The sequence below is a fragment of the Heloderma suspectum genome, chromosome 4 (assembly GCF_057233095.1).
Source record: "Heloderma suspectum isolate Gila_16-S chromosome 4, 16-S_ref, whole genome shotgun sequence".
Taxonomy (NCBI): domain Eukaryota; kingdom Metazoa; phylum Chordata; class Lepidosauria; order Squamata; family Helodermatidae; genus Heloderma; species Heloderma suspectum.
The window spans coordinates 203,953,109-203,971,766 of NC_139461.1; the positions used below are offsets into that span (position 1 = coordinate 203,953,109).

An 18,658-nucleotide genomic window follows, 5' to 3' on the forward strand; every position below is an offset into this window, starting at 1 on the left:
AGTGGAGGTCTCAGGAGATTTGCAAGAGGTGTATCTCAGACCTGCCCTTGACCGCCTTAGTATTAGAAAGTCACACAGCTTGTGATTGCTCCTGTATATGAAAGGTTATAGAGAGACAGTATTGTGTAGTCAGAGTGTTAGACTAGGACTGATGAGATTCAGGTTGAAATCTCCACTCAGTCATAAAACTCACTACCTCTCTGCTTAATCTACCCCATGGGGTTTTGTAAGGAGCAGCTCCTTGAAGGAACGATAGGTTAGAAAGGTAATAAATAAATGGGCTTTCCCAAAATGCATTGATGGAAATATCTTGCCAGAAGCAACCCAAAGATGTTATGTTTTAGCAGACAGGGATAACTGTATTGTGCAAATTCTCCCAAATTCCTGGCAAGAACATTTAATTCCAGGACCAATGTGGAGTTCTGTATTTCACAGGCTTGTATGTACATTTGGACCATCTTTCAGCAGTTGTTGTTGTTCAGTCGTTCAGTCGTGTCCGACTCTTCGTGACCCCATGGACCATAGCACGCCAGGCCTTCCTGTCCTGCGCTCTCTCCCGGAGCGTGCTCAAGTTCATATTCATTGCATCCGTGATGCTATCTAGCCATCTCATCCTCTGCCGTCCCCTTCTCCTTTTGCCTTCAGTCTTTCCCAGCATCAGGGTCTTTTCCAGAGAGTTTTCTCTTCGCATTAGGTGGCCAAAATATTGGAGCTTCAGCTTCATTATCTGTCCTTCCAATGAGCACTCAGGGTTGATTTCCTTTAGGATTGACTGATTTGACCTCCTTGCAGTCCAGGGGACTCGTAAGAGTCTTCTCCAGCACCACAGTATGAACTTTCAGCAGTGTTCATAGTATATTTATCCATGTATGTAAATGCAAAAACGACCCCCCTATCCAAATTGGCCCTAAATTTGAGAATAATTAATATGAGTTAGATTCAGATGTCACACTCTGGCCTGAGTTTTTTAGCAGGATCGTTCTTCTTTAATCACTGGTTTTCATGGGATCATTAGATGATGCTGCTCCTCTGCTGCTGCTATCTCACAACTTCCGCTACCTCTTTCTGTGTTATGTGAGAACAGGGAAAACCCGGCATTTTCTTTGCTGGTGACTGAAATCGCCATTTCCTCCCTGCTGTGTATTTCCCCTTTAGTGCTTTGTCCCACTTTGTGTGGGTGTGTGCTGGGGGGTGTTGCTGGACAATGCTGAATAACATTGTCATGACAACAAATTCGTGGTGGGGGCATGTCACTGACAGGGCTTCCAGTGATTGCTTCTGCCTCTTTCCCATTCCACTATGGGCTCCAGGATCCACTTGAACACAGCAATGCCTACTTCTGAGTAAACTCATTGGCTGTAAGGCTTTCCATTCCTGGGAGTAAGGGCCATCGATATCTGTGTGACTTGCTTTTGAGTAGGCATGCATAGAAGTGCATCCCCTTCAAAGCATTTACTTGGAACTTCCCCCTCCCATTGACTTCATTGACGGCTTCTTCTTTTGCTCACCAGTTTGATGGGCTTCTTTCCTCCCAGGTGATGGGGAAGTCTCCTTTCTCAGCCATGCAGGAGGAAAGCTTGACAGTTAGGATTTCAATGGGTATTAAAAGTGCCTTTTCTCCTCCCCTGAATAAATTCATCATGCAGAGCTTGGAATGGTCATTTTTAATAGTTTCCCTTTGGGGTGTGGAGCTGTTTTAGATAAGGCAATAATGCTGAGGTGGTTTTCCATAGTACTCCCTCCCACCTAGCCAGCCACTATCTCTTCTTCTAGCCCACCTTGAGGGTTGTTGGGAAGCCAGAATACGGGGAAATAGCAACAACAGTGTGGGGGGGGGGGCGGGGAAAGCAAGTGGGGTCTAATGAAGAAGGTGTCCCCATGAAGTGGCTGGGGGCTGCTTGGGATGGCTTGGTGCATTGACTGTATACAAGTCCGTTTGTAGATTTCTTACTTCTGTAGTTGGGAACCCGGAAATCGGTATACCCTTCAAACTCAGTAGTGCAAGCAATATACTGCATTTAATTCCATCACACACTGACATATTTAGCAGAGAAGGACCAGCAGCGCCAGCAACCTCAGGGTAAGCCACTGAGAAGACTCTCTCCCTTGGAGGAAGAAGGGGATCAGCTCCCATAGCCCCCTACCCAGATCACTTCTGACTTCCCTCCTGCTATGGAGGAGTGGAGGGATGGGGCAGAGCCATCAATCATGTTACAGGGACCAATGATCAGGGGAGGGGTATGGAGCCAGCAGCCCCCTTCTGTCCTGATTGTTCTGTGCAGCTGTGCCCATCCATTAAAAGATATAATGCAGAAGGACAGATTCCTGTATACAGGGCCAGTCTAAATCCCAGAAAGGATCAGGAATCAAAAGGAACAGTTTGTAGTGGAATAAAATGCCAGATGTGAAGACAGCCTTAGAGTATACCCACTGAAATTAATAGGACTTAAGTTCCACTGACTCACTTAAGTCCCATTGATTTCAGTGGGTCTCCTCTAAGTATAATTAAATCTGGATACAACCTGCTATCATTAGACAATCCTGGAGATGGTTTTAAGGACTGGTCTTCTATAAAATGGGTTTTTAAATGCTACTAAATAAGCATTTCCTACTTATAGGTCATACACATTCACAGTGAACCCAAAGGATCCATATAGCACCATGAAATATCAGAAACATAATTGCCGCTTCCTCCCATCTTGTCCATTCACACTGAAGTATATCATGATTTGGAATGTGAGCGAATCGAATATGGGGGGCACAGGAAAAATGTGGCAAAGTGCATTTCTGATTTTTAGCTGGCCTATTCTTTTAAAACATAAGATGAAGCTTTTTAATATTGCTACTGGGGGAGTGGCTCTGGTAGGCTGAAAGATGGGATACAAATGTAATAATGAAATGAACATTCAGAATATGCCAAAGGTATTTCCCAACACACACATCATAAATCTTCTAGCTTTTAAATTCAATAGTTTTGAGAGCATTACTGTTAGAGAAAAGATACATCTAAGATTAATCCACCTGTTTCTTATTAGGTGTTAACATTTTATTGATAAAAGATGTGACACATCTAAAGTTAAACGTATCTGTTAAGATGTCTGTAGGATCAGGGTTTTAAAATCTCAGAAGGAAAAAAGGTTTTGGCCTTTGATCCTTTGTGCTAGCTGTTAAATTAATTGCTTATGAGGTTAATTTTATTCTGTGTTTTTGTTATTAGGGAATTGAGTTATATGTTACTTCTCCAATGACTTTTCCTTTGATCACAGTAGAATTTAAGCAGATTTGTAAGGGCGATTCTGCACATAGCAGGGGAACATTCTAAACTTAGTTTAATCCATGTAGCAGCCTAAGTTTTGAGTCAGAAAAAAGAAGTTTTATAAAAGTGTTTTCCAGATTTCCAGTATGTTCTCTGCAGCTCAACCGTGTAAGCATAACTAATGTAAATTATTAAAGTCTATGCCCCTTTCATTCACTTCTGAATAAGGCAGTATATGTAAAGAAGCCTTCCAGTGGCTGCAGCGGCTGCCTATCCCCATACACCTGTGTCCTAAGATTTCCTTTTCAGTCCTCTCTCCACCCACACTCTGAACAAGGAGAGGATTGTTGCTGGTTGCTTACACTTGGCAATACAGTGCCTTGCTATGCTTTGGTAGAGATAAAGAACTACAGCTGGGGCAAGAGCTGCTTCCAGATGAGGTGTTTATTGTGCAGTCACCATAACTCATTTAGGGCACAATCCTATCCAGATAGGCAGCTGCCTCCAAACTTGGAGGCGACCACCTATCCAATGCAGGGCAGGAGAAGCACGGAGGGGATCGTTCCCTCCGTGCTCCTCCTGCCCTGCATTTTCAGCTAGACAGCCGATTGAGGCTGTGTAGCCAGGGGAGGGCTGAGTGGGGAAGGAGGCTGCTGTATGACACATTGGATGTGTCGTACAGGCATTTCTGCCCCCCACCCCACAACGCCCCCTCTTGCGAGCATGGAGGACAGGGCTGTTCTGCGCTGCCTCAGAGGTCAGTTCTCCAGAAAACAAGATATTCTGTAGCCGTCTAGCAACTGTCTAGCAGCCATAGGATTGCTCCCTCCCTCACATTTGACATGCCATTTGCAATCGGCTATTCGGCTATTGGGCGGTAGAGAAATGAAATGAATGAATGAATAAATAAATAAATAAATCGGCCTGTTTTTGCCACTGTTGATTCTGTCTTTTTTCTTAACACAGAAAATCTGACGGCAGGGGATGGGGGAGGATAGGTATTGATGTTCTTAGTGCCACTTCTTTTTTCTTTTTAAGAGGGGTGATTTTGTTTTGGGCAGTGACCTATAGGCCATGTGAACCTACCATAGCTCCTATTTTAAATTAGCATTGTAATGTTACCGAACTATAGCCCTATAATGCTACTTTAAAGGGAAAGTATTACAGCGTTATAAGGGTATAACACTATGCCCCTATAACTTATTTATTTATTACATTTCTATACCACCCAATTGCCAAAGCTCTCTGGGCAGTTCACAAAACTTAAAACCACAAAGTACAGAATAAAAACGGTTGTTGTTGTTGTTGTTCAGTCGTTCAGTCGTCTCCGACTCTTCGTGATCCCATGGACCACAGCACGCCAGGCCTTCCTGTCTTGCGCTCTCTCCCGGAGTGTGCTCAAGTCCATATTCATTGCATAATAAAAACGGTACAAAATATAAAAGCTTAAAACTACAGTATAAAAATAAAAGCAGAATAAAACCTAGCAGCAATGCAGAGATTTAAAATACAGTAACGGATTTAAAAGAGCAAAGTTAAAAGACTATAACGCTACAATGCTGGGAAAATAAAAAGGTCTTTACCTGGTGCCTGAAAGAGCACAACATAGGTGCCAAGCAAACCTCTCTGGGGAGCTCATTCTACCACCAGGGTGCCACAGCAGAAAAGGCCCTCTTCCTGGTAGCTACCTGCCTGGCTTCCTTTGGCAGGGGCTCCAGGAGAAGAACCCTTGAAGATGATCTTAAGCTGGCAGTTACATATGGGAGGAGACAATCCTTCAGATAACCTGGCCCCAAGCCATTCAGGGCTTTGAATATTAATACCAGCACTTTTAATCAGGCCTGGACATGGACTGGCAGGCAGTGCAGCTGGAAAATGATTATAATAATAATCGTAATTTAAAAAATAAAATCCTTTCCGGCACCACCATTAACCACCTTGTTAAAGTGGTGGCAATTGGAAAGAGTTTTTTTTAAAAATCTTTATATATATATATATATATCACCAATATATAGCATTATATATTACATAGCAATAGGGATATTGCACTATAACACCCTTGGCCCAACTGCATGCAGACTCAGCCTAACTGCAAAAGTCCCCTGCACACAATCATTTCAGACTTCTGGCAAGAGCAGTCTGTCTCTTCCCTGGCAGGTGGGAAGAAAGAAGGAGAGAGAGAGAAATGGGAGGCAGAAAGAGAAAAGGGCTTATCATGACCCTGGATCTTGTGGCCCTGGCCACTACTGACATGAAGCCTCTGACAGATTACCCGCGAGGGAATCAACGCTTGACAGAAAAGAGGTTGCCCAGTTTTTAAACAATGGGTGCTAAAAATGGCACCAACTACAAAGGCTATAGTGAACATCAGCTGAGCTATGATAGCTACAGCTGCCTGATGTCACAACCCACATGACATCTTCTGGTCAAAGCCAAATCTCTTAAAAAAGAGGGACGTGTAGTGCTAAGAACTCTGGTGTGAATGGAGCATATTATTATTACTATTTATTACATTTCTATACCCACCCCACCCCAAAGCTCTCTGTGTGGGTTACAAAGGTTAAAAACATTAAAAATACAATATGTAAAATTTAAAAACATAAAAAGCCCACAGATAGTATACACAGAGACAACATATATCTAAAAACAACTTTGAGCAATCAGCCAAACCAAACTGGGATGTATGCACAGAAAAAGCACATTCATTCATTCATTCCATTTCTATACCGCCCAATAGCTGAAGCTCTCTCCCAGTAGTGTGAAAAGTAAGTTGCAATTCTATTTTGTAGCTTGCAGCAGAAGAGCAATTATTTATTAGTGCTAGGAGCCTCCCCTCTGGAAGTACCCAAGGATTCCCTTGTTCCTTTCAGCAAAACAAAACAGCACTACAATATGATGTGGGGGAATGAGCAGCAACAACTCTGTACTTACCTAAAGCATGGGATGAAGTGAGGCCTGGAAGAGGGATCTTAAGGAATGCATGACTGCGTATAGCTGCTTTGGGCACCAGTGACCATTACAGCCACAGGGAGGCGTCTTTCCACATGATACCTCTTTAAGAGTTAATATCAACCACAGCTTAATATGCTTAAGAAAAAGAATATACCCTCAAAATCTTACCCCTTTATGCAATGGCAGTGCAACTTTACCTTTCAAAAGCAATCAAGCAAGATCCATCCCTAGGTAACTGTGCAGATATGACTTGAGGAACTTTTGCTTCTATACTGTACATGGCATGCTTGTTTAGTGTTCTAAAATAGACTTGCATACAGTTTGCATTAAGGCTCATATCTACAATGGTTCCTACATGGCTAAAAAATTAATAATAAGCATTTTAATAAATGAATCTGTTACAGACAAACAAGTTGGTTGATTGGGAATTAATATTGTTGCTCATGTCTGTCACATGCTTAAACCCTTTATTTAATCATTTCTAAATGCCCCCTAAATACTGTAAGGGGTGACTGGATAAACAAGAGAACGTCAATTATCCAGTCATATTGGGCTGGCACCTTTGACAGGAAGCTTATTCAGTTTTTTTAAAGTATACAGACTCACTTAAAAAATACACAGCCGGCACTTTCAGGAACTCAGACAAATGGTCTACTCTACAGACTCTACAGTGTACTGAGAAATCTTTGTGTGGGTCACAACTAGTAGAGAATAGCCCTTGTCATCCTGGTCCATTTTATAACTAGTTTAATATACACATTAAACTTTTAAGCTTTTTTTGTAAATTACATTTCATTCAAAGTGGTATATGGAAACTAAAAAAGAAAATTCAACTATATTTCATGCATTTTTATCATCTCTTTTTATTCAGGGCCCTCAAGGACCACGAGGTCATCCAGGTCTACCTGTAAGCAAATAAGAAGTTATTTTAAAATAGACATGATTTTATAAAAACAGGCTTATGTAATATCTCATTTCTGTTTTCTTTCTTTCTCCTTCTTTCTAGGGTCCACCAGGGGCACCCGGACCAAGGGTGAGTTGCATATGTTATAAGACTAGAATATCTCTTATGTGTATATATAAAACTATGTCTATAACAGATCAGCCATCATCACCCTTAATGTGTGACATACTTTATGGAAAAGATCCCAAAGCACCACTAATTGTGGTCTATGATAATTGTTTATTATTGTCCAAATCTCTAAAATGCTCTGCTCTACATGTTTCGAGATGAAGTCTCTTCTTCAGGAGCAATTAATCTCTTGGTCAACCTTGCTTCTATTTCCATAGGAACTAGTCTGTTCTATCAGCTTACAGCCGGTTGTTGGCTGTTCTGTCGGATAGCCAATAGAACAGACTAGTTCCTATGGAAATAGAAGCAAGCTTGACCAACGGATTAATTGCTCCTGAAGAAGAGACTTCGTCTCAAAACACATAGAGCAGAGATTTGGACAATGAGCAAAGGGCAGGATGCGCCCTATCTCATCTGATCTCAGAAGCTAAGCAGGGTCAGCCCTGGTTAGTACTTGGATGGGAGACCGCCTGGGAATCAGGCTTCCTGCACTGAGCAGGTGGTTGGACTCAGTGGTCTTGTAAGCCCCTTCCAACCCTATGATTCTGTGATTCTATGCTTCTATGAATTAACCAATTACCATAGACCAAACTCAATGGTGCTTTGGGATCTTTTCCTTCCTGGTGTTTTTTGCACATAGTACCTTCCCTCTCGGTTTCCTGATGTACTTTATGGACAGACCCTGCATTACAAGGCATGGGGGCTGTTTGCATTACACAACAGCCCACTGTGGATTATTTAAACCACAGTGAGGCTGTGGTGTGTACAGGGTGTGTGTGGCCGCCATTTTGATGTTGTGTCATGTGAACCCAGCATGTGTAAGGTAAATGAAGGATAAACAACCTTTGCATAACTCAAAAACAAACCATGGATTATGTGAAGGTTGTTTAACCCTCACCTAACCCACACTTGCTGGGTTCACACAACATGACAACCCCCGAGCAGGGTTTGCATATAAAAAATGGCGCCTGCACAACAAACCTACGACGAGCGTGTTATCCAAACCTGGTCATGAACTACCTCTCACCTCTGCTGCATCATATAATGACAATAGTGGAAGTTGCAGACATGCCTTTAACATTGATTGCCTGAAAAATTATAGAAAACGTAGGTTTCTCTGACAGCCTCTGGATACTTGTGATTAGTAGCTCCCCAGTCTTTAGCAAGTAGTGTTTTAATTCTGTAGCAAGTCCTGAAAAATCTGTTTAATTAATGTTACGGTTCTATTGCTCAACTATTCTGCTGATATGAAAATGTTTTATCATATACAGAAGCAAATTGACATCAATGCTGCTATTCAAGCCTTGATTGAATCAAATGCTGCATTACAGATGGAGGTAATAACATTTGCATTTTTGGTTGGCATATTATGTATGTGCATTATAATTTCAAGGATAAGAAGTACATTTTTACAAAGATTTTATTTACCACACATTAACAAATATCATACTGCTTGGAATGGAAAAACAATGAACAGTAAAGTGCAAGAGAATATTTTTTGTAAGTCTCTGAGGACTTTGGCCAAAATACTCAAAATATTATGAAACAGTAGACTACCTTGACATCAAGTCACTTGAAATACTGTGTACAGTTGGGGTCACCATACCTCAGAAATGATATTGGATAGCTGGAACAGGTGCAGGAAAGGGTAACCAAAATGATTAAGGGGGAAAAACTTCCCTTAAGGAAAGATGGGGGCTTTTTTAGCTTAGAAAAACGTGAGCACAGGGGAAAGGGACAGGATGGAGGTCTATAAAATTATGCATGGTGTGGAGACAGTGGAGAGGGAGTCATTTTCCTTCCTATCTCATAGTACAGTTGGGGTCATCCAGTTAAGCTGAATCATGGGAAATCAGCTCAGACAAAAGGAAGTACTTCTTCAAACAGCACCTAGCTAAACTCTGGGATTTGCTATCACAAGATGTAGTGATGGCTACCAACTTGGATGGCTTTAAAAGGGGGATTTGACAAATTAATGGAGGATAAGGCTATCAGTGGCTACTAGTCATGATGGCTATACATTACCTGTAGCGTCAGAGGAGGTATGCCTATGAACACCAGTTGCTGGGAAACATGACAGGGATGTTGCTAGCATATTCGTGTCTTGCTTGCGGGCTTCCCATAGGCATTTGGTTGGCCAGTGTGGGAACAGAACGCTGGGCTAGGTAGGCCTTTGGTGTGATTCATCAGAGCTCTTTTTTACGTTCTTACATTAATTTGAAACACACATTATATCACTGTTTTGTTTGTGGGGCTGGAGCTTGAGAATCAGTACTCAGTAAAACAATGTACTGTGCTTTTCTTAGGACATTTCCACTCAATCGGTTGTTGTTGTTGTTGTTCACATAGCCCTGGTGGTGTCAGTAATTTGTTGTGTAGGATTCAAATGTTTTTCTCCGAAGTAGAACTTCTGTTGCAAGGATATCACATTTTGTCAGCAATCAAGCGACAAGATTTTATCACTGAGAAAATTCTATTTTCCTGACTGAGCCACTTTCTGACCTTTTTACAGTTTTGATGATTTATTTAAAGCTATTTATTAATGACCCTTCAGTGTTACAGTCCATCACAAGAACACTCAACTACCATTTGAAAAAGTGGCAGAAGTTAGTAAAGGCAACCTTCTACCCATAAATTTTAGGGCTTACAGTAATTCTTCAATTCTCACATACTCTCTTCCTCTCCAGCAATGGAATGCACATCTTCCATGATCATTGTTGTTCTTTCCTTTTTTAAGAAAAAGCAGTATGGCTATTTACTGCAGCAGTGTTATCCTCTCTCCTCCCCTGCTCCATTATATGTGGGCTGGATATCATGCTGTTGCCTTTGAATTAGGACTTGCAGGACCATCTTGCAAAGGCAAAAATACAGTTGAAATTCACTTTGATGGTTTGGAAGCACTTTTCTTACATTTTTTGTAGCAAGCCTATATTATCTTTTCTGTGTATTGAGAATTCCCTTTCACTTAAAAAGAACTCCTTCTTTCTTTATTGCATAATTTTTACCTCACTGTCACCTTCTTTGTTTCAATATATCTCATAAATATATGTGATATATTTCATATATCAGACATATCAGACAAATATGTTGTCTGAAAACCCAGCTTTGTGTTTTGGCCATGTCCTAGTAGTGCTATGGCATTTATTTGAGGTACCATACATTGTCAATATTTTTTTTCTTGGCAGCGTTACCAGAATACAGAAGTAACATTACTGGATCACAGTGCCGAGATATTCAAAACACTACATTATCTTAGCAATTTATTGCATAGTATCAAGAACCCTCTGGGAACTCGAGATAACCCAGCACGTATCTGCAGGGATTTGCTTAACTGTGAACGCAAGGTGTCTGATGGTAAGTCCTCCAGTGACATTAATTTCTCTGAAATAAATCATATAACTTGTTACCAACTACTGATTTCTAAAGAAGACTGCATATAGATGACCTTTTAAAAACAAGCCTTAATTGTGACAAATTTTCATCCTTGTATCCATATACCAAAGCAAAATCTTCACTTTAACCTTCTGCTATGTTCAGCGTTCAGAGATATATCAAAGCGAGTGGCACAAAATTGGACACTTGGTTTTTTAACCAAACACTGAGGCATTGCACAAACATTACTTTAGTTGAGGAATTATGGTAGTGTTGTGAAGTGTTAGTTGTGTGTGTTATACATGCATTTGAAAAATTCTTCAATGGATGTGTGCACCTTGTCTGTAGCAATGGGCCACACATCTACAGTACTTTTTTTTAAAGTCTAGCTGGCTGTACTTGGCCAGTGTGAGGTATTGCTTGCATGCTGGAAGGGTCTCCACCATAGATCTGTATGGATTTCTTCAGTGGTACAACTAGGTCATTTTAGAGTGTAATCTTAGGGTGTAATCCTATGGCTGCTAGACAGCGGCTGGATGGCCATAGGATTATTTGGTTTTGGGGAATTGAACTTGGAGCCCATGCTCCAAAGTCGATTCCCAGAAACTTGCCTCCCTGCCCCCCCCCCATAGGTTGTGTGGATTTCCTGAGCTCCACACTCGTAAGAGCAGCGCAGAGTGGGAGAAAGGGTGCATTCCCGGGGGAGGGGAGGGGACCTCAGAAGAGCTGGTACGACGCTTCCTATGCATTGTCTACCCTCCCCGCCCCTTGCTCCAAAGTGTTGTGCCCCTTCGCACTCCGCCTGCCCTGCATTGGATAAGTGGTTGCCTCTGAGCTCGGAGGTGGCTGCCTATCCCAATAGGATTGCTGCCTTAATGGTCTTACCAGAGGGGGACTTTAGGTGGCCATGTGTATTCTTACCTCAGTTGCAAAGCACACAGCTAACATTTCTCTTCACTCCCCCACCACTGCCATTCTGTGCTTGACAACTACTTCTACATTCTTGATACGTTAGAGCAAAAAAACCCAAAGCCTGTTTTCCAATCTGTTTGATTTAAAAAAGAAAGAAAGAAAGAAAAATTATGAGCATGTGCAATATAGCACCATAAACCACTTCACCATATCAGCATCATGACTACAGGAAAAAAAATGAGATTGCTTACGCTGCCCTGACACTAAACACCTTTACTAGGGAATAAGCACTACCTTAGTTTATTTTTAAAGCAAAATACTAAAATGAACATCTGTAACCATTTACATGCCTAGCTGCCCCTGCCTCTCCCCACCCCATGTACCACAAGACTATAGAATGTTTTTAGAAATAAGGAAGCTGCAGTGAGCAGCATCAGCCCTAGTGGTGACGCATAGCCTATTTGCCAGTGCCCCCATCACCTGCCACTCTCTGGGTGGTTGTTTGAGAGGCTGTGGGGCCCTGGACTTTGGCCCCAAGGTCCAGCCCTAGCTGCATCTGCTGCCACTATTGCAGGACTGAGCTAGCTTGCACATAGTGTGAAGCGAAAATTTGCTGTACTTTCAAAACATATTTGTACAACCCTTTTAATTCTTCTGTCTTTTACTTCTCAATTGTTAGGAAAATACTGGATTGATCCAAATATTGGATGTCCTTCTGATGCCATTGAGGTTTTCTGTAATTTCACTGCTGGTGGCCAGACATGTTTATCACCTGTATCTGTGACAAAGGTATATTGTTGTCTTCTGTAACAACTGCATTATCATCTTTTTGTTTCTACTTTTGTCTTTTTTACCCAACTTAGTTGTAGGCTTGTAAGAGCTGGAAGACTTTGAGGGTCTTTGTTACATTGGATAAAGAGGAAGTAACTGAGTTGGTCCATCTGGAAAAAGGTTCACAGAATAAACTAAAATTCTTCATTAGGGCCCACAAGGATTAATAATGCCATATGCAAACTTTAGGAACCAAACACATTATGTTGTATCCATATTCAACATCAGCCTGATGATCCCTTCACCACTGCAAAGCACCCTCATGGGAGGGTGCTTTGCAACAGAGAAGAAGTGGGGAAAGCTGTGCTTAATACTTCTTCCACCAGCTTCTTCTGTCTTGAAAAACCTTCTCCCCCAAGCTTTTTTTTCCTCCGCAGGATTCAGAAAACTAGGAGAGATAAAAGTAGCTGATGGGCAGGGAACTTTGTAGTAGACATGGGACTATGGGACTAAGGTTACATGCAGCTACAATGTAATAAGTTGTTTGGCCATGAGTTAAGTGCCTATTCCTTAAGCTGGATGTTCAAAGAAAAATAAAAGGAAAAAATAAGTGTTTCTGACTAATAATATAATAGTAAACTCTTCTTATCCTTGACTTATCCTTATAACTCTTAAAACTGAAATCCAAAAGGTTCTTGTAGATTTGCAGCCTGCCAATCATACACATATTTACTCAGAGGTAAGTCCCACAGAGTAATCGCAAATAAGCAAGAATAAGTTTGCACCCTTAATTAAGTTAGGAACTTATCATGTTTTAAGATCTCAGGTTACACAGAGAACAAAACCTTAATTATTAATACAGCAATAGCTGTCATTCAGTAACGTCTGTTGTTCAATGTGTCACTGTATCCTGGCTCCCAAAAATATTTGGTGGATTTAGTGGGAAAAAAGAAAGAAAAGATGGGAGTGGCCTTAAAACGGTGTTACACCCTCGGACATACAGGTTAATGCATAGGACCTGTTGATCTCAGCTGAAGAAACAGTGGAAATTCAAGCTGAGTGTCAGCATGAGACCATAAGTAGGAGCCACATGGGAATGACATCTTGAAGAACTGGCATTGTTTCAAGGACTGTAATCTTATTTTTCCCCATTCACATTATAAACTGCATGTTGTCAGCTTCCTACCCATATTTATATTGTGTAAACCTTTTTTATATGGACATATTTCTGTGAAGAGTAGTATGCATAGGTTATCTAAATAGTTTACTTTAACAGATGAAATGTCAATAGTTTGTTATACCAGTGGAAATAAATGTTTATGAAGCATTTGAAAGGTATTTCTAAACTGCATGGGTTCGTCATGCTTTATGGCTATGAACTACAATCTTACTTACTGTAATAATGTGTGTTTTGCTTAAACAGTTGGAGTTTGGCATTGGAAAAGTGCAGATGAACTTTCTTCATTTACTGAGTTCAGAAGCAATCCATTCTATCACAGTTCACTGTCTAAACACCCCAGTGTGGGGAACCAATGAACTACGTGCTCAAAGACCCTCCGTCAGTTTCAAAGGATGGAATGGTCAAATGTTTGAAGCAAACACACCGCTTGAACCAAAAGTGCTTCTGGATGAATGCATGGTAAACCATCTACTGGCGTTATTAAACTTTACAGTGAACGTAGCGTTTAGTTTGAATTAATATAGGTCGCGTTCAAGCTCTAGATATTTATTTTTCCCACTAACGTAACATCTAAGTTGAGATTCTTCATCAGTGAAGCTGATTTTATTTCATAAAGAGTGCTGTTACCACCCCTCACACATACAAACACATAAATGTACTATACATACCATGTTAAAACTTGGGAACTGTCCAAAAGCTAAGAACAACTGTGATGGTGCACAGAAACTATTCTTTCTTTTAACATCAGACTCTAGATACCTAAGACCCGGTTCGCATGGGTCTTTAATTAATTAATTAACCCATGGTTGGTTGAGGCCAAGTGGGAGCGAGTGAGCGTGCTGCCATTGTTGGGTTAAAACTCTGGGTTGTTTCCCCCTCAACAACCCAGAGTTCCAGGTTCACAACTCATGCTGAACAACCCAGGAAGAGGGCATTCCTGGGTTGTTTTCTAAAACGGATGCGAAGTGTAAGCGGCAAGTGGGCAGGAGGCAGTGTGCTCACTGATACACAGCCCCGACAACCCATGAGTTAAACAACCCATGGATTGTAATTACATGCGAACTGAGTCTAAGAGTTATTAACCTTGATGTTCTTAATTAGAAGTCTAGTGTCCTAATTTCCCATCTTTTTCCCTGGGTTGTTTAGTGCACAGGAAGCAGATGAGAGGTCAAAAGCCAGAACACTTGCTTACTCCCACACACTCCCAAACAACCCATAGTTAACAAACCATAGGTTGTTTCACTGTGCGAACCAGGTCAGAAAATATTTCCCAGCTACCCCATTTTTATCTTGGGTTCCAGGACTGGCAATGGCTGAATGGGAAAAAATAAGCATCCAGGTCAAATTCAAATTTAGAGATGGCATATGCTACAGTACTTCTGCACGTGCTCTCTTTCTCTGTCTCTCACCGCCACACACACACATACACAATCACATCCATCCTCTGGTAACTTGTGATGGTTTTGCCTCTGCTAGAGAGCAAACAGCAGTGCTGCATAGAAGAGATAAACAGGAACGCACACCTGACTATTCATGAGCCCTTCTACCCCATTCTCCAGGTGCCATAAATGCCTACTGCTTGTACCACTTGTGCATCTTTACCAAAAATAGGCCACCCATGTTCTAAACGACAGTGATAGAAATGGAAAGGTTTTTTTTTTTAAGTCAGAATGTTTAGGACTATGTCATGGAAACTTGGAAGAACTCATTTCTTTCCAATGAGTATTGGATCACCTCTGGTGTATGAACAAGATGTTGCACTCCAAATACTTCATGTTTTTGTTTAAGAGAGCCAAGAAGTATCCATTTACACATGATCTGGTCCTGTCATCATTTGTTCTGTGTAACTCTCACTGACCTCAGTGTGCCGATAGATGGCAGGATGACAAGAAGTTAAAGAACTGGAAGCTGTGCAGAGTAGGTGCTGAAATGCTACCAAATCAGCATTTTCCATTTGCTTAGATTTCTAGCATTTTCCACCCACAGGCCTTACATTTATTATTTATTACATTTCTATTCCCCCCTTCCTCCAATCAGCTCAGGAAAGTGTGCTCAAGACTATTCCATTTTATCCTGTGAGGTAGGTCAGGTAGAGTGATACTAATTAGCTCAGGGTCACCCAGTGAATTTCATAGGGAGTTGAACCCAGATCTTCTCAGTCCAGCCCTCTATCCATGAAATCATATTGGCTATTTATAAAACTCTAGTGAATGCAGGTTGGTGATATCAAAGAATATAAGATACGCAGTGTAAGGCTAGTGAGAAGTGCAATTTTTCTGTGAGATTCTCTGAGATCTCTCTCTTTCTGTAGGAAATGTAGTGTAGAAATTTCCTGCAGAATCTCACAGATCCCTCTCTGCAGGGATTTTACTTTTCAGCTGCCTCCACTGCACTCACAACTTTGACTGTTTGGGCAAAATAGGAGTGACTGCAAACTTCAAGACTTTCAAACCCCTCTTCAGTCTGAGACACTGCTTTTCTATTTTATAGTTTGTGCAAGGTAATAGTTTTTCAATTTTGAGGTATATAAGATGCAGCTTTTACTCTAATAGCTTTTTTGAAGGGTGTTCTGAGAACTGAGTGCACTATGGGAAAAGGATCTAGATCTGTCCACATTTCAAATCCTTGTTGGATTGGCTCCAAGCTGCTGTTTTCTCCACGACACTAGGAAATAATAAAGTAATAAATCCTTTATGCATTAATATGTAGACCTAGGGAATGATCAGAAGGAAAATGATGCAGCCATCTTGTTGAATGTAACCAACGGTGCTTCCTGATGGGAGGATCCTAGTGTTACTAGTTAAAAGGCATTGTGCAGTATTCCATTTCTTCCTCCTTAATTGATTTTCTGTGGGAAGAAAAAAGATAGAAGCAGCAGTGGGAAAGCACAGGAGGTTTACAAATGGAAGATGACAATACCTGGATATCCCATAAAATTCTATGAATGAGGCAGGGTGATTTCACAATAAAAGGCTCATCTGGAAGCACCCATACTCTGGGTCTGGTATGAGTGCCTAGATGAGAACCACTGGGATATCCCATGTTCTTTCCTGCCTTGAATCCCTGGGAGAAGAAATAAAAATGTTTTAAGCTATGCTCTTTTGTTGTTGTTTTTCTCTCTAAAGGCTAGGCAAAATTAAAACCTGTCTGTGCATTGAAGTTGCTTATTAATATGCTTTAATTAACACTCCTGTCATATGCATTGCAGAGTCAAGATGGCAGCTGGCATAAAACCCAATTCCTTTTTCATACTCAAGACACCAATCAGCTTCCAGTTGTTCAAGTGCATAAATTTGCTCATCTCAAACAAGGACAACAGCGCTACATAGAAAGTGGTTCAGTGTGTTTTCTCTAGGCTTCTGAATGGAGTTGGCTTTCTCATGTCAGCATGGAGTTGCTGCAAGGAATGATTACAAAACTAAAGAAGAACTAAAAAGAAAATGTTGGTAATTTTTAAAAGAATCTCAGGAAGAAAAAGACTTCCTCCTAAGAAGGAGAAATTGTTTTTTTAAAGAGACCTTGACAATATTAATAAAGTATTTAATTTTTGATTGGTGCTTTTTATATTATTCTCTGGAACTGAAAAATATACACATATATGGAAAATCTTCTGAAGTGTTCTTAACAGCACTGTCCAGGACAGTGGAGGAATGGTGGAGGAATGCAGTACTGCGGAGCGATCCTGGCTAATGCTCCCAAATGTGCAATAGCTTGTATTATACTTTTATGACAGTGAGTTATGCCACCATAAAATAAATATTTTCCTTAAACACTTAAGTTGTATTACAGTCCTTTACGGACACAGAAATCTTACCGATGATACACTACCTCTTACGTGTTTCTTATTTGTGTTGCCTGGTGCTCTCTGTATAACACAAAGTGTGTGTGGCCTTAGTCAAGGGTATTTGGTTCCTTTTTCATTACTTTTTTCAGGAGGTATGTGCTGGTAACATCAAGATAACTTTTCAGTATAAACTTGTATCTTAAAAAAATTGGTCACATCATTATGAGTGAAAACATTATTTATGTGAAGATCTTGTTTAAAATGTTTCTGTCTGTAGACATGGAAGTGGTACATGAGGCAGAACATTGTATCTGGTGCTTATAGAAAGAACAGGATTTTGTAGTTGTAGAAGGGCTACATTCAGTAGTCTTTTAAACATTTTTGGATGTTAGTTAAAGACCTCAACTATCCAAGGCCGTCTACAATGATGTATTGTGTAAATATTTTGTAACTGTTAGAAACATTAAAACAGCATATATTTAAATGGCTATTAAATTATAATAATCTTAATTACATCAGCCTCTTGGGAGTTCTATGTTTTTGTCCCAGTACACCATTTCACAAGTATATTAATTTCAACTCAAAGACTTTTCCTCTATTGAGCTATCGAAAATACTCTCTAACAACTTCCTCTTAAAGAGTTCCTAAGAGGGCAATCCTATGGCTTCCAGGAGATCCCTGAGGAGCTTAGGATGCTGCGATCTCCTCCATGGCTGTAGACAGAGCTACAACTGCGGAGGAGGATATAGAATTATGGATTTTCCTCTACCCCCTCAGCTGCCATAAAAAACTCCAGTGGTTTGCTGTTTTCCATGTGTTATTGAGACCTCAGAAGAGAATGGAGAGGGTAGAAATGAGGTGTGCTGATGGTCAGGGTGGGAGGAGGACATGGATTCACTGGATCCACAAGTCTCTCTGTTCCTAGCTCTACCCCCAGAAAGGTAGGAGAGCTGGGTTGGCCTCTGAACCCATCTAGCTCAAAATGCATTTAGGAAGGAGTCAGTCTTCCTGCCATGCCAGGAAAGGCTTAGGACAGACAGAGGGCTCCAAGAGCTCCAAGCTCTGAAATGGAGGACTGAGCACAATCCAACAGGATCCAATCCTGCTGGATTGAGCTCTTGAGAGATACCAGTCTCAGTTGTCACCAATATTCAAGCCAATTATTATTCTTGTATTTGAAATTCATTTTAATGGGATTAAAATGGGATTCCCAAAATGGGATTCATTTTAAACTGTCTCTATCCATTATAAATTATTTTACCCTAAATATAGTAAACCACAGCAGGAATCTAAAGTGACTTAAGCCTTCCCCAACTTTGAGGGTATCTCCATGAGTGATTTACTCTGAGCTGGCTGTGT

At 40.9% G+C, this 18,658-nt stretch overlaps 1 protein-coding gene across 1 annotated transcript in view; it reads left to right on the forward strand.

Annotated features, from left to right (window-relative positions):
* The window catches only part of COL24A1 (collagen type XXIV alpha 1 chain), a 223,565-nt gene extending 205,756 nt beyond the window's left edge, over positions 1–17,809 (forward strand). The window contains exons 54-60 of the mRNA XM_084852036.1: positions 7,080–7,115; positions 7,215–7,241; positions 8,552–8,617; positions 10,466–10,634; positions 12,244–12,353; positions 13,759–13,974; positions 16,724–17,809. Coding sequence (XP_084708162.1) covers positions 7,080–7,115; positions 7,215–7,241; positions 8,552–8,617; positions 10,466–10,634; positions 12,244–12,353; positions 13,759–13,974; positions 16,724–16,870 — 771 coding nt within the window. The 3' untranslated portion in view covers positions 16,871–17,809. The remainder of the gene's footprint in view (positions 1–7,079; positions 7,116–7,214; positions 7,242–8,551; positions 8,618–10,465; positions 10,635–12,243; positions 12,354–13,758; positions 13,975–16,723) is intronic.
* Positions 17,810–18,658: the final 849 nt, after the last annotated feature.